Genomic DNA, 15394 nt, shown 5'->3' with positions numbered 1-15394 from the left:
GTCTCTACTGAAAATACAAAAATTAGCCAGACGTGGTGGCGGGTGCCTGTAATCCCAGCAATTCGGGAGGCTGAGGCAGGAGAATCGCTTGAATCCGGGAGGAGGAGGTTGCAGTGAGCTGCGATCACACCATTGCACTCCAGCCTGGGCGACAAGAGCAAAACTCCATCTCAAAACAAACAAACAGCCGGGCGCGGTGGCTCACGCTTGTAATCCCAGCACTTTGGGAGGCCGAGGCGGGCGGATCACGAGGTCAGGAGATCGAGACCACGGTGAAACCCCGTCTCTACTAAAAATACAAAAAATTAGCCGGGCGTGGTGGCGGGCGCCTGTAGTCCCAGCTACTTGGAGAGGCTGAGGTGGGAGAATGGCGAGAACCCGGGAGGCGGAGCTTGCAGTGGGCCGGGATCGCGCCACTGCACTCCAGCCTGGGCGACAGAGCAACACTCCGTCTCAAAAAAAAAAAAAAAAAAAAAAAACCAACAAACAAACAAACGGCCAGGCACATGCCTGTAATCCCAGTACTTTGGGAGGCTGAGGTTAGCAGATCACCTGAGGTCAGGAGTTTGATACCAGCCTGACCAACATGGAGAAACCCCGTCTCTACCAAAAATACAAAATTAGCCGGGCATGGTGGCACATGCCTGTAATCTCAGCTACTCAGGAGGGTGAGGCAGGAGAATCACTTGAACCCGGGGCAACAAGAGCAAAACTGTCTCTCAAAAAAAAAAACAAACCCAAAAAGCTGCAAGTTATACTAAGTGCTACAAAGGAAATGGACAAGAGACTGGATCAAAAAATAAGTACCCAATTTAAATAGGATGGTCAGAGAAGGTCTCTCAGGAGGGGGTCCCTAGGTTGAGAGTTATAAATGAAGAAGGAGCTGACCATATGGAATATGAGGGAGTAGGCGGAAGACACTTGGGCCAGAGAAAACTAGTCTTCATGGGGTAACTTTTCTCTAAATTCAATTCCCTTTAAATCCTGCCATCAAGGTCAGCAAAACCACAAGAGTGGTATTTCAGCTACCACTCTGGCAGGGGCAATACTGTAGTATTCAATGCCAGCGGGCAAATCACTTGTCTATTCAACTCTACTTAGGCTCTAAATTGGACATAAAGGCAGATTCCTGAGGAAAACAAAGTGTAGAAAAAAATTACAAAAATCACAGAGTAGGACAAATGAGACTTTAAGAACTCATCTCATTAGCTGACACAGATCAACATCTATAATTCAATAATTATGGTAGGTACAGTATAGACTATGCTAAAACAAAGTCAGCTGAGGTTTCCACTAAACATTAACCTCAAATCAGCCATCGCTTGGCCTGGAAGTTGTTCTTCCAATCAGTATAAAGTAGTTTTCATACATTTCCAATAGATGCCATAAAAAAAAAGTATCCTAAAATAGAACAAGTATTATCAATATTACACCACTCAATGCTGTCGAGTGCTGAAGAGATCTTACAGTTCAAATAACTTCCTCTAATCTTGCTTTACAACTGGGTGAAATTGTCAAGTCACAGAACTGAACACTTTTAAGTTCTATGCATTTTACAGTATATTGATTTGATCTTTAAAAAGAAAAACAAGAAAGAAAAAAGAAAAACCAAAACTCCAACCAGGGAAAATATTTCTCCTTTCTAGCTCTACAAAAATACCAATATACCAACTAGAAAAGAGCTTTTCTGATGAAGACACAATCCACTAGCCTGAAGAAGGGACCAATGCTTTACTTTTTACCTTTTTCTCATCAGTAAGGTCAAGGGATTCAAGCTGTTTCCCCTGATCTGCTGCATACAGTTCCAGGAGATTATCAAAATTTGTAGTTAATACGAGGGCTCCATTTTCCATCAGGTGGAGAACTGACTGAAGTAGCTGTTTTCCAGAATCTTCCATCTTTGACTCCAAGTCATCAAATACTTCATATAAACAGTCCTTGAAAAATGTGGATCGAACATTACTGGTACGCTGAGGAGGGATTTGAAAAAAGAAAATTAGTCCAAGGTGCTTCGGTAGGTCAGTTGTTTTAGTTACAGCAATAACAAATTTTTGAAGAATATTTTGAATTCAAACCAGATATAAAATATTATCTATCTCATAAGAACGTAATAAGGAAGATGAGATGATACATGCCAAGTGATTAGCACAATGCTTAGCACATAGCAAGTGCTACTATACTTATGCAAACAAGTGTAAGCTTCCTAAAACAGGCATTTTTATAGAATGAAGAAAATAAACCTGGCCAAGGGATATGAACTTACTGTGGGTATTAAAGGGAAGCTGGGATACAAAGCAGAGCGACAGCTACCCTCTCATGAGGTGCCAGGTAAGAAGGCAACACTTTCTGTTCATCTTGCCTTATTTAGGGAAGTGCCACTGAGACACAGCCCTAATTGTGATTTGGCATCTCCTCTCCTTTTTTGTTTTTTTTTGAGACGGAGTCTCGTGTTCTGTCGCCCAGGCTGGAGTGCAGTGGTGTGATCTCGGCTCACTGCAACCTCCGCCTTCAAGCAATTCTCCTGCCTCAGCTTCCCAAGTGGCTGGGATTACAGGCGCCTGCCACTGTGCTCAGCTAATTTTTGTATTTTTAGTAGAGACGGGGTTTCACCATGTTGGCCAGGCTGGTCTTGAACTCCTGACCTTGTGATCCACTCACCTCAGCCTTCCAAAGTGCTGGGATTACAGGTGTGAGCCACTGTGCCCAGACTCAGCATCTCCTTTTCTAATCCTAGGTGTTTGTACAGCTGTTTATGAATTTAGGAAAAACTGCTTAACTTCTACATGCCATAATTCAGCAGTTCATAGGTTTATTCTGAAGAATATCCAGTATACAAAAGGTTAACATAAACAATTTCATACATTTTTTAAATTAAAAATTTGTATTTTGCAACTGTTAAAAACATCAAACACCAAGCAGTTCTAAACAGAATCTCCATGTCTTGTTTTGCAGATGTGAGGTCTGGCTATGTTGTCCAGGTAGGCCTTGAATTCCTGGGGTCTCAAGTGATCCTCCCACCTCAGCCTCCCAAAGTGTTGGGATTATGGGTATGAGCCACTTTTCCAGACCTCCTATTTCTTAATATACGGTTTACTTAAATAACTGCTTTTCAGATTCATTTTGAATACATGTAAATATCTCTGAGTACTAATGAGGAACTATAATACCAACTTCAGGTGGGAAGCTGGCTTTACAACTGAAAAGACAAAGTGGCCCTTGGGATGAAGGGAATTTGAAATGGGAAAGTAACTATGTAATGTGATATAATAAATATCTGATCCCTAGCCTGTCTGTGAAATGCCATTTGCTAGGGTTTGGACTGGTCCCCTAACGTTCATGTGTTGGAAACTTAACCCCAATGTAACTGTGCTGGGAGGCGAGACCTAGTAAGACACGATTAAGTCACAAGGGCCCTGCCTCCATGAATTGATTAATGTCATTATTGCAGGAGTGGATTTGTTATCCTAAGTGTGTCAGTTATAAAAGCGAGTCTGGGCCGGGCGTGGTGGCTCACGCCTGTAATCCCAGCACTTTGGGAGGCCAAGGTGGGCGGATCACAAGGTCAAGAGATGGAGACCATCCTGGCCAACATGGTGAAACCCCATCTCTACTAAAAATAAAAAAATTAGCTGGGCGTGGTAGTGGTGCCTGTAGTGCCAGCTACTCGGGAGGCCGAGGCAGGAGAATCGCTTAATTCTGGGAGGCAGAGGTTGTAGCGAGCTGAGATCGCACCATTACACTCCAGCCTGGGCAACAAGGGCGAAGCTCCATCTCAAAAAAAGAAAAAAAAAAAAAAGAGTCAACTACTATTGAAGGTCAGATACTTTTTTAGATTTGTTATAAAAAATATGGTGCTCTTTTCTTGTCTACCCAAATCACAAATCTATATGCCCTATGATCTAGCAGTCACATGTATCCTACAAATACAATTTCAAACAAATGAAATGACACATACGAGGTTATCACTGCATCATTATTTTATTTTATTTTTTATTTATTTTTATTTTTCTTGAGACAGAGTCTCACTCTGTTGCCCAGCCTGGAGTGCAATGGTGCGATTTAGGCTCACTGCAACCTCTGCCTCTCTGGTTCAAGTGATTCTCCTGATTCATCCTCCCGAGTATCTGGGACTACAGGTGCGTGCCACCACACCTTGCATATATATACAATACATATAATGTATTGACAGTGTGTGCCGGTGAGTCACAGTACGAAAGTGTGTGTATATATATATGTATATATAATATATAGTGTATATATATAATGTATATATATAATGTATATAAAATGTAAATATACATATAAAATGTATATATATGTTTTTTTTTTTTGAGATGGAGTCTCGCTCTGTCACCCAGGCTGGAGTGCAGTGGCGCGGTCTCAGCTCACTGCAACCTCCGCCTCCTGGGTTCAAGCAATTCCCCTGCCTCAGCTTCCCGAGTAGCTGGGATTACAGGTGCCTGCCACCACGCCAGGCTAATTTTTTGTGTTTTTAGTAGAGACGGGTTTCACCATGTTGGCTAGGCTGGTCTTGAACTTCTGACCTTGTGATCTGCCTGCCTCGGCCTACCAAAGTGTTGGGATTACAGGTGTGAGCCACCGCACCGGCAAATACGTACTATATTTTAACACCAGTTTTATTATTACACACACCGATAAAAAGGCCTGGCTATACAATCACATAATCATGGGTGTGGAACATATTTTCTTGCTTCTAAGAAAAAGAATACAAAAGGTTAAAACCTGGGGGGAAAAAAATCCAGGTCACTTGTTTTAATTATCTTTTAGACCTATTTAAGCTACTAAATCCTACATATCAACATAGGAAGGAAATATGCTTCTGCAACTGCATTGATTTCCTCAGATTCAAAATGGAAGTTTGTCTCTTTTTTTGAGAGAAGGTCTGGCTCTGTCACCAAGCTGGAGTACAGTGGCATGAACATGGCTCATTGCAGCCTTGACCTGCTGGGCTCAAGCAATCTTCCTGCCTCAGTCTCCCAAGTGGCTAGGACTACAGGCGCACACCACCACGCCAACTACTTTTTAAATTTTTTGTACAGATAGGGTCTCACTATGTTGCCCAAGCTGTTCTCAAACTTCTGGCCTCAAGTGATCCTCTTGCCTCAGCCTCCTGTGTAGGTGGGGCCACAGGCGGACACCACCACACTAGGCTAATTTTAAAATTTGTGTAGAGGTAGGGGGTCCCACTTTGTTGCACAGGCTGGAAAGTTTTTTTCTCTTAAAGCAGATGACGCAGAACTAAATTTCCCACCAGTGCCCTTTATAAGCAAAGACAAAGGAATGAAAACATAAACAGGGAGGCTCAGTAGTCAGAAGGAAATGCCAAACTCCCACACAACTTCTAAGGGCCTTTTCCCATTCATCTAAAACAGTGACCTTCATTTCCTTCTACCCTGAAACTTAGTAAAAACAAGAAACAAAAAATTGGTGTGGTAGCTCAAGCCTGTAATCTCAGTTTTCGGGAAGTTGAAACAGGAAGATCACTTGAGCCCAGGAGTTCAGCACCAGCCTGGGCAACACAGGGAGACCCCATTTCTATTTAAAAAAAGAAAGAAAAAAACCCTGTCCCCCCCCACGCAACCTGCCCCAGGGTTATTAATATTTCTAGTGCATCAACCATGTGCCAGACATTTTTATACATTATCTCACCTATTCTTCACAAAGCGACACAAGGAAGTAATATCCCAGTTTCACAGGTGCAAAAACAGATGTTGACAAGTTAAGGGATTTGTGCAGGGTTCCAGTGCATTTAAGTGACAGAGTCTGATTCTAAAACCCAAGCTCTTTGCAGTGAATCTGTAATGTCACTTCCCCGGTATATGTTAAACTGGCTCAGTAGATAGGCCTGTTAACCCTGCCATAGTACTGCTGAGTTGATACTGTTAGATTTGACTCTTTTCTAATATGGACATTTCCAAACACACACAAAAGTTAGAAGAGTACATACGAAACAAAACATAATTGCAATACTTCTATCTCACCTAAAAAATATTAATTCCTTAATATTAGTGTTTAAATTTCCCCTAAATATATCATTTTTATTATTAAGTTGTAATAGTTCTTTATATATTCTGGATACTAGATTTTTGTCAAATATGATCTACAAATATTTTCCTCCATTCTGTGGGTTCTCTTTTTTTTTTTTTTTTTTTGAGACGGAGTCTTGCACCTGTTGCCCAGGCTGGAGTGCAATGGCGTTATCTCGGCTCACTGCAACCTCCACCTCCCAGGTTCAAGCGATTCTCCTGCCTCAGCCTCCCCAGTAGCTGTGACTACAGGCATGCACCACCACGCCCGGCTAATTTTGTATTTTTATTAGAGATGGGGTTTCACCATGTTGGCCAGGCTGATCTCGAACTCCCGACCTCAGGTGATCCGCCTGCCTCGGCCTTCCAAAGTGCTGGGATTACAGGCGTGAGCCACTGCGCTCGGCCTCATTTTTTTTTTCTTTTTTAGAGACGGGGGTCTCACTATGTTGCCCAGGCTGAGGTACAATGACATGATCATAGCTGATTGCAGCCTCGAACTCCTGGGATCAAATGATCCTCCTACCTTAGCCTCCCAAGTAGTTGGGATTACAGGTGCAAGCCACTGTGCCTGGCTCTCTTTTCACTTTCTTGATGACAACCATTACAGCACTTACGTTTCAAATTCTCATCATGTCCCATTTATCTAGTTTTATACTGTTTCTTGTGCTTTCAGTGTCTGATGTAAGAATCCTTTGCCATGCTGCCTTAGTTACTGTGGCTTTGTAGTAAGCTTTGAAATAAAAAAAACATTTGGGTCTCCCTACTTTGTTCTTTTTCAAGACAGTCTTGGCTACTCTAGCTCCCTTGTAATTTCATATGAAGTTTTAATTTTTTTTTTTAGAGACAGGGTCTCACTATGTTGCCCAGGCTAGAGTGCAGTGGCTATTCAAAGACGCAATCCCACTACTGGTCAGCATGAGAGTTTTGCCCTGCTCCATTTCCAATCTGTGTTGGTTCACCCCTCCTTAGGCAACCTGGTGGTCCCCTGCTCCTGGGAGCCCAGAACTCCTGGGCTCAAGCCCTCCAGCAATCCTCCTGCCTCAGCCTCCCAGGTAGGTGGGACTACAGGTGCATGCCATGGTGCCTAGCTCCATATGAATTTTAAATCAGTTTGTCAATTTCTATAAAATCAGCAGCTGGGATCCTAATAGGGACCATGCTTAATCTGTAGACCAATTTGCAGAGTATTCCATCTTAATAATATTAGGTCCTCTGATTCATGAACATGGCATGTCTTTCCATTTATTTAGATCTTCTTTCATTTCTTTCAATGTTTTGTAGTTTTCAAAGCATAAGTTCTCCATTTATTTATTTTTTGAGACAGAGTTTCGCTCTTGTTGCCCAGGCTGGAGTGCAGTGGTGAGATCTCGGCTCGCTGCAACCTCCGCCTCCCAGGTTCAAGTGATTCTCCTGCCTCCACCTCCCGAGTAGCTGGGATTATAGGCACCCGCCACCATGCTCAGCTAATTTTTGTATTTTTAGTAGAGACGGGGTTTCAACATGTTGGCCAGGCTGGTCTCGAACTCCCGACCTCAGGTGATCCGCCCGCCTCGGCCTCCCAAAGTGCTGAGACAACAGGCGTAAGCCACCACGCCCGGCCTTCCGCACTTCTTTAGTTAAATTTATTCCTAGTTATTTTACTATTTTTGATGCTAAGTGGAAGAATTTTTAATATTTCATTTTAGTATTGTTCACTGCAAGTGTATAAAAATACTATTTTTATATATTGATCCTGGATTCTCCAACCTTGCTAAACTTGTTAGTTCTAATAGAGGATAACCTAGGATCTTCTATAGACCAGATCATCTCGTCTGCAAACAGAGGCAGTTTACTTCTTCCTTTCCAATATGGATTCCTTCATTTTTCTTGCTTAATTGCCCGGTCTAGAACATCCAGCACCATGTTGGACAGGAGTGGAGTGGGAAAACAGCCTTGTCTTGTTGCTGATCTTAGTGGAAAAAAATCCAGTCTTTCACCATTAAATACGTTATCTGTGAGTTTTTCATATACAGTCTTTATCGTGTTGAGGTAGTTTCCTCCTATTGTTTGCTATTATTCCTTCATTTGTAGAGTGTGGTTTTTTTTTAAAAAAGTCATGAAAGAGTGTTGCATTTTGCTAACATGTTTTTTCTGCACCTACTGAGAAAATCATGTGGTTTTGTCTTTTATCCTATTGATATGATGTATTATATTGATATGCAGACTTTATTTATTTATTTTTTTTTTTTTGAGACGGAGTCTTGCTCTGTCATCCAGGCTGTAGTGCAGTGGTGCGATCTCGGCTCACTGCAGCCCCTGCCTCCCGGGTTCCAGCAATTCTCCTGCCTCAGCCTCCTGGGTAGCTGGGATTACAGGCATGCACCACCATGCCCAGCTAATTTTTGTATTTTTAGCAGAGACAGGGTTTTGCCATGTTGGTCCAGCTGATCTTGAACTCCTGACCTCAAGTGATCTGCCCACCTCGGCCTCCCAAAGTGCTAGGATTACAGGTGTGAGCCACCGCGCCTGGCCTGATATGCAGATGTTAAACCATCCTTTCATTCCCCAGAAGACTTGGACTTCCTCATGGGTGCTGCATTCAGTCTGGTTGTATTTTGTTGAGGATTTTTGTGTCCATGTTCCTAAGAGATCCTGGCTGGTTTGTAGTTTTCTTTTTGTTTTAGAGGCAGACAGGGTCTTGCTCTGTCACCGAGACTGCAGTAGCACGATCACAGCTCAGTGGAGTCTTGAACTCCAAGGCTCAAGTGATGCTTGTGCCTCATCCTTCCAAAGTGTTGGGCTTACAGGCGTGAACCACTGCGTTTAGTCATTTTCATTTCTTCTGATGTCTTTTGTTTGGTTTTGTTATCAGGATAATACGGGCCTCATACAATGAGTTGGAAGTACTCCCTCCTACTCTATTTTTCAGAGTAGTTTGGGAAGAATTTCCTCTAGCCCTGTCAAGCAATAATCTACTTTCTGTTCTGTGGATTTGCCTGTTCTGGACATTTTACATGAATGGAATCATACAATATATGTCCTTTTGTGTCTGGCTTCTTTTACTTAATGTTTTCAAGGTTCATCCATGTCGTTGTATGGACGAGTACTTCATTCCTTTTTATGGCCAAGTAACATTGTATGGACAGACATTTTGTTTATCCATTCATGAGCTAGACATTTGAGTTGTTTCCACTATTTTGGCTATTATGAATAACGTTGCTATGAACATGAGTGTACAGCTGTTGCATGAATATGCTTTCCATTCGCTTGGGTATATACTTATGAGTGCAATTGCTGGGTCACAGAATCACTGTTCAACTTTTTGAGGAACTGCCAATCTGTTTTCCAAAGCAACTGCATCGCTTTACATTCCCACAAGGGTTCCGATGTCTCCACACCCTTAATAACACTTATTATTGTCTTCTTGATTCTAGTCACCCCAGCGGGTGTGAAATGGCACCTTGTTGTGGTTTTGATTTGTATTTTCCTAATGACTAATGATGCTGAACATCTTTTCGTATGCACTTATTGGCCGTTTGTGTATCTTCTTTGGAGAAATGTCTATTCAACTACATTGTTATTTTAAAATTGAATTATTAGCCTTTATTAAGTTACAGTAGTTCTTTATAGATTCTGGATATTATACCCCTATTAGATATGTGATTTGCTAACATTTTCTCATTCTGGGAGCTGTCTTTTCACTTTTTTTTTTCTTTTGGTAGAGACAGGGTCTCACTATGCTGTCCAGGCTGGTCTTGAACTCATGGCCTCAAGCAGTTCTCCTGCCTTGGCCTCCCAAAGTTCTGGGATTATAGGCATGAGCCACCATCCCCGGCTCACTTTCTTGACAATGTCCTTTCAGCCTAACAGTTTTTAACTTTGGAGAAGTCCAGTTTATCTATATGTGTTTTTTACTTTAGTTTTTTGCATTTTTGGTGTCATGTCTAAAAAACCACTGCCAGATCCAGTCATGAATTCATATTTTAAATCTGTATTTTCTTCTAAGAGTTTTACAGTTTTAGGTATCATATTTAGGTCTTTGATCCATTTTTAATTTTTGTAAAGTGTATGAAGTGGAGATTCCACGAACTCTTTAAAACCTCATTAATTCCTTTTTTTTTTTTGAGACGGAGTCTTCCTCTATCTCCCAGGCTGGAGTGCAGTGGCACAATCTCAACTCAGTGCAACCTCCACCTCCTGGGTTCAAGCCATTCTCCTGCCTCAGCCTCCTGAGCAGCTGGGATTACAGGCACCCACCACCACACCACGCCCCGCCCGGCCCTAGAAGCCTGATTTTTAAGATTTTAAAACAGGCTGGGCGCAGTGGCTCATGCCTATAATCCCAGCACTTTGTGAGGCTGAGGCGGGCGGATCACTTGAGGTCAGGAGTTCGAGACCAGCTTGACCAACATGGCAAAACCCTGTCTCTACTAAAAATACAAAACTTAGCTCGGTGTGGTGGCACATGCCTGTAATCCCAGCTACTCAGGAGGCTGAGACAGGAGAATCGCTTGAAGCCAGGAGACGGAGGCTGCAGTGAGCCGAGATCGAACCACTGAATTTCTGCCTGGGTGACAAGAGGGAGATTCCATCAAAAAAATAAATAAATAAATAAATTAATTAATTAATTTTCTTTTTTTTTCTTTGTTTTGTTTTTGTTTTTTTTTTTTTTGAGACGGAGTCTCACTCTGCCGCCCAGGCAGTGAGCGATCTCGGCTCACTGCAAGCTCCGCCTCCCGGGTTTACGCCATTCTCCGGCCTCAGCCTCCCGAGTAGCTGCGACTACAGGCATCTGCCACTGCGCCCGGCTAATTTTTTGTATTTTTAGTAGAGACAGGGTTTCACCGTGTTAGCCAGGATGGTCTCGATCTCCTGACTTCGTGATCCGCCCGCCTCAGCCTCCCAAAGTGCTGGGATTACAGGCATGAGCCACAGCGCCCGGCCCAATTAATTAATTTTCAGACAAAGCAAGACGGAGTCCTTTTATCCAACTCAGTTTGGTAAAATAAGGTGTAATTCCTTATAAATATTTTGACTTATTACCTCTAAAAAGAACACTAAAAACTGGTTTTGTTTCATCTATAAAATGATAAAGTTATCTCCAATCTTCGTGGGATTCCACACAAGGCATGGATGCCACAGAACACAGCTTTTATAGTAGTGATGCAGAAAAAAATAAATTCAAAACACAGTGGTAATTTGTACATATAAAGTCCTCAACATCATTTCTCTCTCACAGACACACAGTGAAATGGGGTTAAGATAATTGCCCTGAATAGGGTCCATAAATAGACATTGTGCAGAAGAGTCAAATGTTATAGAAACCTACAAGATGTAAATGAATATCCCTGTTACATTTGGCATGCTAGTTGTGACAGCCAAATCATGCTAGTTATGATAGTCAAATTATAGGAAATTCCAAATACTGTGGCACATATGAGGGTACTCACAGGAGAGAGTTTCTGGATAAGGTCATGGGCAACATGGACCAGGTTCTTGTCTTCATGGAGACATTTCTGAAACTTTTTGCTCTCCTCATCTTCTAAAAGATCAAAATCAATGGCAGCATCCAGTAAGGCCTGAATTAACCCTTTCCAGGATTTGAGAGCTGGAACTTGAGGCGCAACTGCAGCACTAATGCCTGTTCCAATCACTAGCACAAGTTCTCGAGGCTTCTTAGTTTTTAAGCTTGGAAGCAGCTTCCTATAAAAGCAAAACAAATGAGAGGATTGGAATATCCAATAGATATGAGGCACAAAGAAAGACTGTCTGACTAAGGGTATAGTTTTTAGCTTGCAAAGAAGATGCATAGCAGCTTTTGACACTTTTCCAAAGCAGTTTAAAGAAAACAACCAGAATACTGTGTCAGTGCTTGCTGAAAAACAAGTCATAAACCTATTTCAGGAATCCCAAAACCAATCTTAAAATCAGTTTTCTCCTTCTTAGTTCTCTCAACCTAAGAAATTCCACTAACATTAGGAAAAGATCCAAATAGATTACAGCTCAGCTGAGTTCTGCCAACTAAATTATATTTTAAACCAGTATTAAATTTCAAAAGCGGACGTTTGATTTGTACTCTAGCAAAAGAGGAAAGAACCGCGGGACAAATTAAGTTCCTATGATTGAGAAATGTAAAACACGAGGGGAAAGAAAGGCAATACAAAATTTAACTCTGAATTTTGTAAACATTAACCTCAGGCAAAAAAAAAAAAGTGGCCAATAGAATTCTGAAAACACAGGAGCCCTACATATCTAAACAAAGACATTAACTATTAAAGGGACATGACAAAAAGTGAAAAACGTTCCTTTCTTACCATGATAAGCAGAGACAGACTTCTCTGTTCTGAGGCCCATATGTGAGACATGGGTGCTAATTTTTGTTTTTGTTCCCCTCTCTTTCATTCTGGAGCCTATCCCCGCTTGAAATATGTTCCTTCACTTTAATTTTTGCTGATGGTATGTTCCCCTCCCCTGAAAATGGCTTCTCCCCAACCTTTTTGTGTAAATAACAAAATGGAGGGGATCAGCATTTTGGCATAACTCAAGAAAGGAATAGCACTTTCAAGCCTTGGGAAACCTGGTTTTGGGGACACAGCCTCTAAAATTGCTTTCCCTAACCCGAGCTTCTGCATTCAGTCATTCAACAAATATGAAAAACCGAGGCCAGGAGCAGTGGCTCACGCCTGTAATCCCAGCACTCTGGGGGGCTGAGGCAGGTGGATTACTTGAGGTCAGGAGTTCAAGACCAGCCTGGCCAACATGGTGAAACTCCGTGTCTACTAAAAATACAAAAATTAGCTGGGTCTGGTGGCACACACCTGTAGTCCCAGCTACTTGGGAGGCTGAGGCAGGAAAGAAAAACCTGTATGTACCAGACACTACGGGAGTCATGTATCCAGGAACAAAATGGAGTCCCTGATCTTTAAAGATCAGTCTACTAGAAAAGACAATAATAATAGATGTTAGAAGCAAATGATGAAAAATGAGTTTCAGTTCAGAGCAATCAAGATAGTGAAGCATACACAAATCCACATAAACAAATATACACGCACATAGAAAATTTCTAGGATTCACAAGATCTATAAATAGTTGTTAAATGGGGATGGGGAGAATAAAGACTTTTTACTTTTCATTTTATACTGTTGTACTGTATTTTTTTTTATATAACATATAGATTTGAACTATAATTCTTCCTAATTAAGACTTCCAATTTGGCTAAGTGCAGTGGTTCATGCCTGTAATCGCAGCACTTTAGGAGGCTGAGCTTGAGCCCAGGAGTTCAAGACCAGCCTAGGCAACTTAGTGAGACTCCATCTCTACCAAAAAAAAAAAGAAAAGAAAGAAAGAAAAAGAAAATTAGGCACGTCTGTAGTCCCAGCTACCAGGGAGGCTAAGTTCACGGGAGGATCACATAAGCCCAGGAGGTTGAGGTTGCAGTGAGTTGTGTTTGTGCCACTGCACTCCAGCCTGGGTGACAGAACAAGACCTTGTCTCAAAAAAAAAGAAAAAGACTTCCAGTTAAAAACAAAAAATTTAACAATTGTGTTTTATTACTGGTTCTTTGTAAACCACCAAATAAGAGTTACTTTTTTTTTTTTTAGCAGGTATACATACCTAAAAAGTAGGCTAGGTAAAGATGACAGCAGACAATAGAGGTCAAAGGGCAACAAAATTTTACCAATTGTAATGCAAAGGCCGATTCTCTTGGTAGAATTTTGGGAATGTTCATGTACATCTAAAGGTAGAGGGGCTGGTGGGGCTAAAATAGGAGAAATCAGTTACAAGCCTTTAAGAGTTGCAACTTTAAGCAGACCAGAGGTTTCCCTTTTGCAGAGGTTGACCAGAGGACTATATCTGAGAACACTGCACACAGCTGAGGGTGGGGATTAAGTAAAAGTCTGTATATAAAATATAAGATTTCCCCCAACTCTCCTTCCCCAGAGGAAGCTTTTCAGACTCTAGGAATCAACTCTGTACCTGCAGCCCTTTCCCCCATCCAGTTAGGAAATGAGGAGGATTCCTCTTTCAGGAAAATGGCCAGTATGAGATGAAAAACCTGCAGATTCTGATAGGTGGGAATTCCTTAACTCTACATAGAGTCTGGGACCAAGCCCCTTATGTACACGCAGATTCTCCAATTGGCTTTTTTTTTTTTTGAGATGGAATCTCATGATCTTAGTTCACTGCAACCTCCGCCTCCCGGGTTCAAGTGATTCTCTTGCTTCAGCCCCCCGAGTAGCTGGGATTACAGGCACGTGCCACCACACCCAGATAATTTTTGTATTTTTAGTAGAGACGGGGTTTCACCAGGTTGGCCAGGCTGGTCTCAAACTCCTGACCTCAAGTGATCCGCCTGACTTGGCCTCCCAAAGTGCTGGGATTACAGGCATGAGCCACCGCACCTGGCCTCTTCCATTGGCTTTTTAGTGTTTTCTCTTAAAGATGGGCAGACAAACAAGGGTCACCTTACATCTGAGGAAAGCTCCCAACATAACAGTTATACCAAACAAACTAGCAGGTAGAGAGAAATTTGAAGGAAATAAGAGATAGTATGGGAAGGAGGAAAAAAAATTAAAAGAAAACAATGATATCTTCACATAGGTTTTTTCTTTTTCTTTTTTTTTTTTTTGAGACAGAGTCTAGCTTTGTTGCCAGGCTGGAGTGCAGTGACACAATCTCAGCTCACTGCAACCTCTGCCTTCCAGCTTCAAGCAATTCTCCTGCCTCAGCCTCCGAGTAGCTGGGATTACAGTCACGCGCCACCTCGCCCTGCTAATTTTTGTATTTTTTTTTTTTTTTTTTTTTTTTTAGTAGAGACAGGGTTTCACTATGTTACCCAGGATGGTCTCAATCTCCTGACCTCATGATCCACCCGCCCTCGGCCTCCCAAAGTGCTGGGATGACAGGCGTGAGCCACTGAGTCTGGCCTAGATTTTTTTAAAATTGGCCAGGTGGGGTGGCTCATGCCTGTCATCCCAGCACTTTGGGAGGCCAAGGCAGGTGGATCACTTGAGGTCAGGAGTTCGAGATCAGCCTGGTCAACATGGTGAAACCCTGTCTTTATTTAAAAAATAAATAAATTAAAAAATAAAAATTAGCCAGGTGTGGTAGAGCACGTTTGTAATCCCAGCTACTCAGGAGGCTGAGGCAGGAGAATTGCTTGAACCCGGGAGGCAGAGGTTGCAGTGAGCTCAGATCGCACCATTGCACTCCAGCCTGGACAACAGAGCGAGACTCCATCTCAAAAAAAAAAAAAAAGGCCAGGCGTGGTGGCTCACGTCTGTAACCCCTGCACTTTGGGAGGCCGAGGCAGGTGGATCATGAGGTCAGGAGATTGAGGCCATCCTGGCTAACACAGTGAAACC

General features: G+C 42.2%; 1 protein-coding gene across 1 annotated transcript in view; it reads right to left on the bottom strand.

The window, feature by feature from the left end:
• Window positions 1–15394, bottom strand: part of FAM118B (family with sequence similarity 118 member B) — a 51414-nt gene that overhangs the window by 11146 nt on the left and 24874 nt on the right. Inside the window, 2 exon segments of the mRNA XM_055273689.2 lie at window positions 1743–1970; window positions 11480–11732. Coding sequence (XP_055129664.1) covers window positions 1743–1970; window positions 11480–11732 — 481 coding nt within the window.

This window comes from Symphalangus syndactylus, chromosome 3 (assembly GCF_028878055.3).
Source record: "Symphalangus syndactylus isolate Jambi chromosome 3, NHGRI_mSymSyn1-v2.1_pri, whole genome shotgun sequence".
Classification (NCBI taxonomy): Eukaryota; Metazoa; Chordata; class Mammalia; order Primates; family Hylobatidae; genus Symphalangus; species Symphalangus syndactylus.
This window is presented reverse-complemented; position numbering and strand designations above follow the sequence as displayed.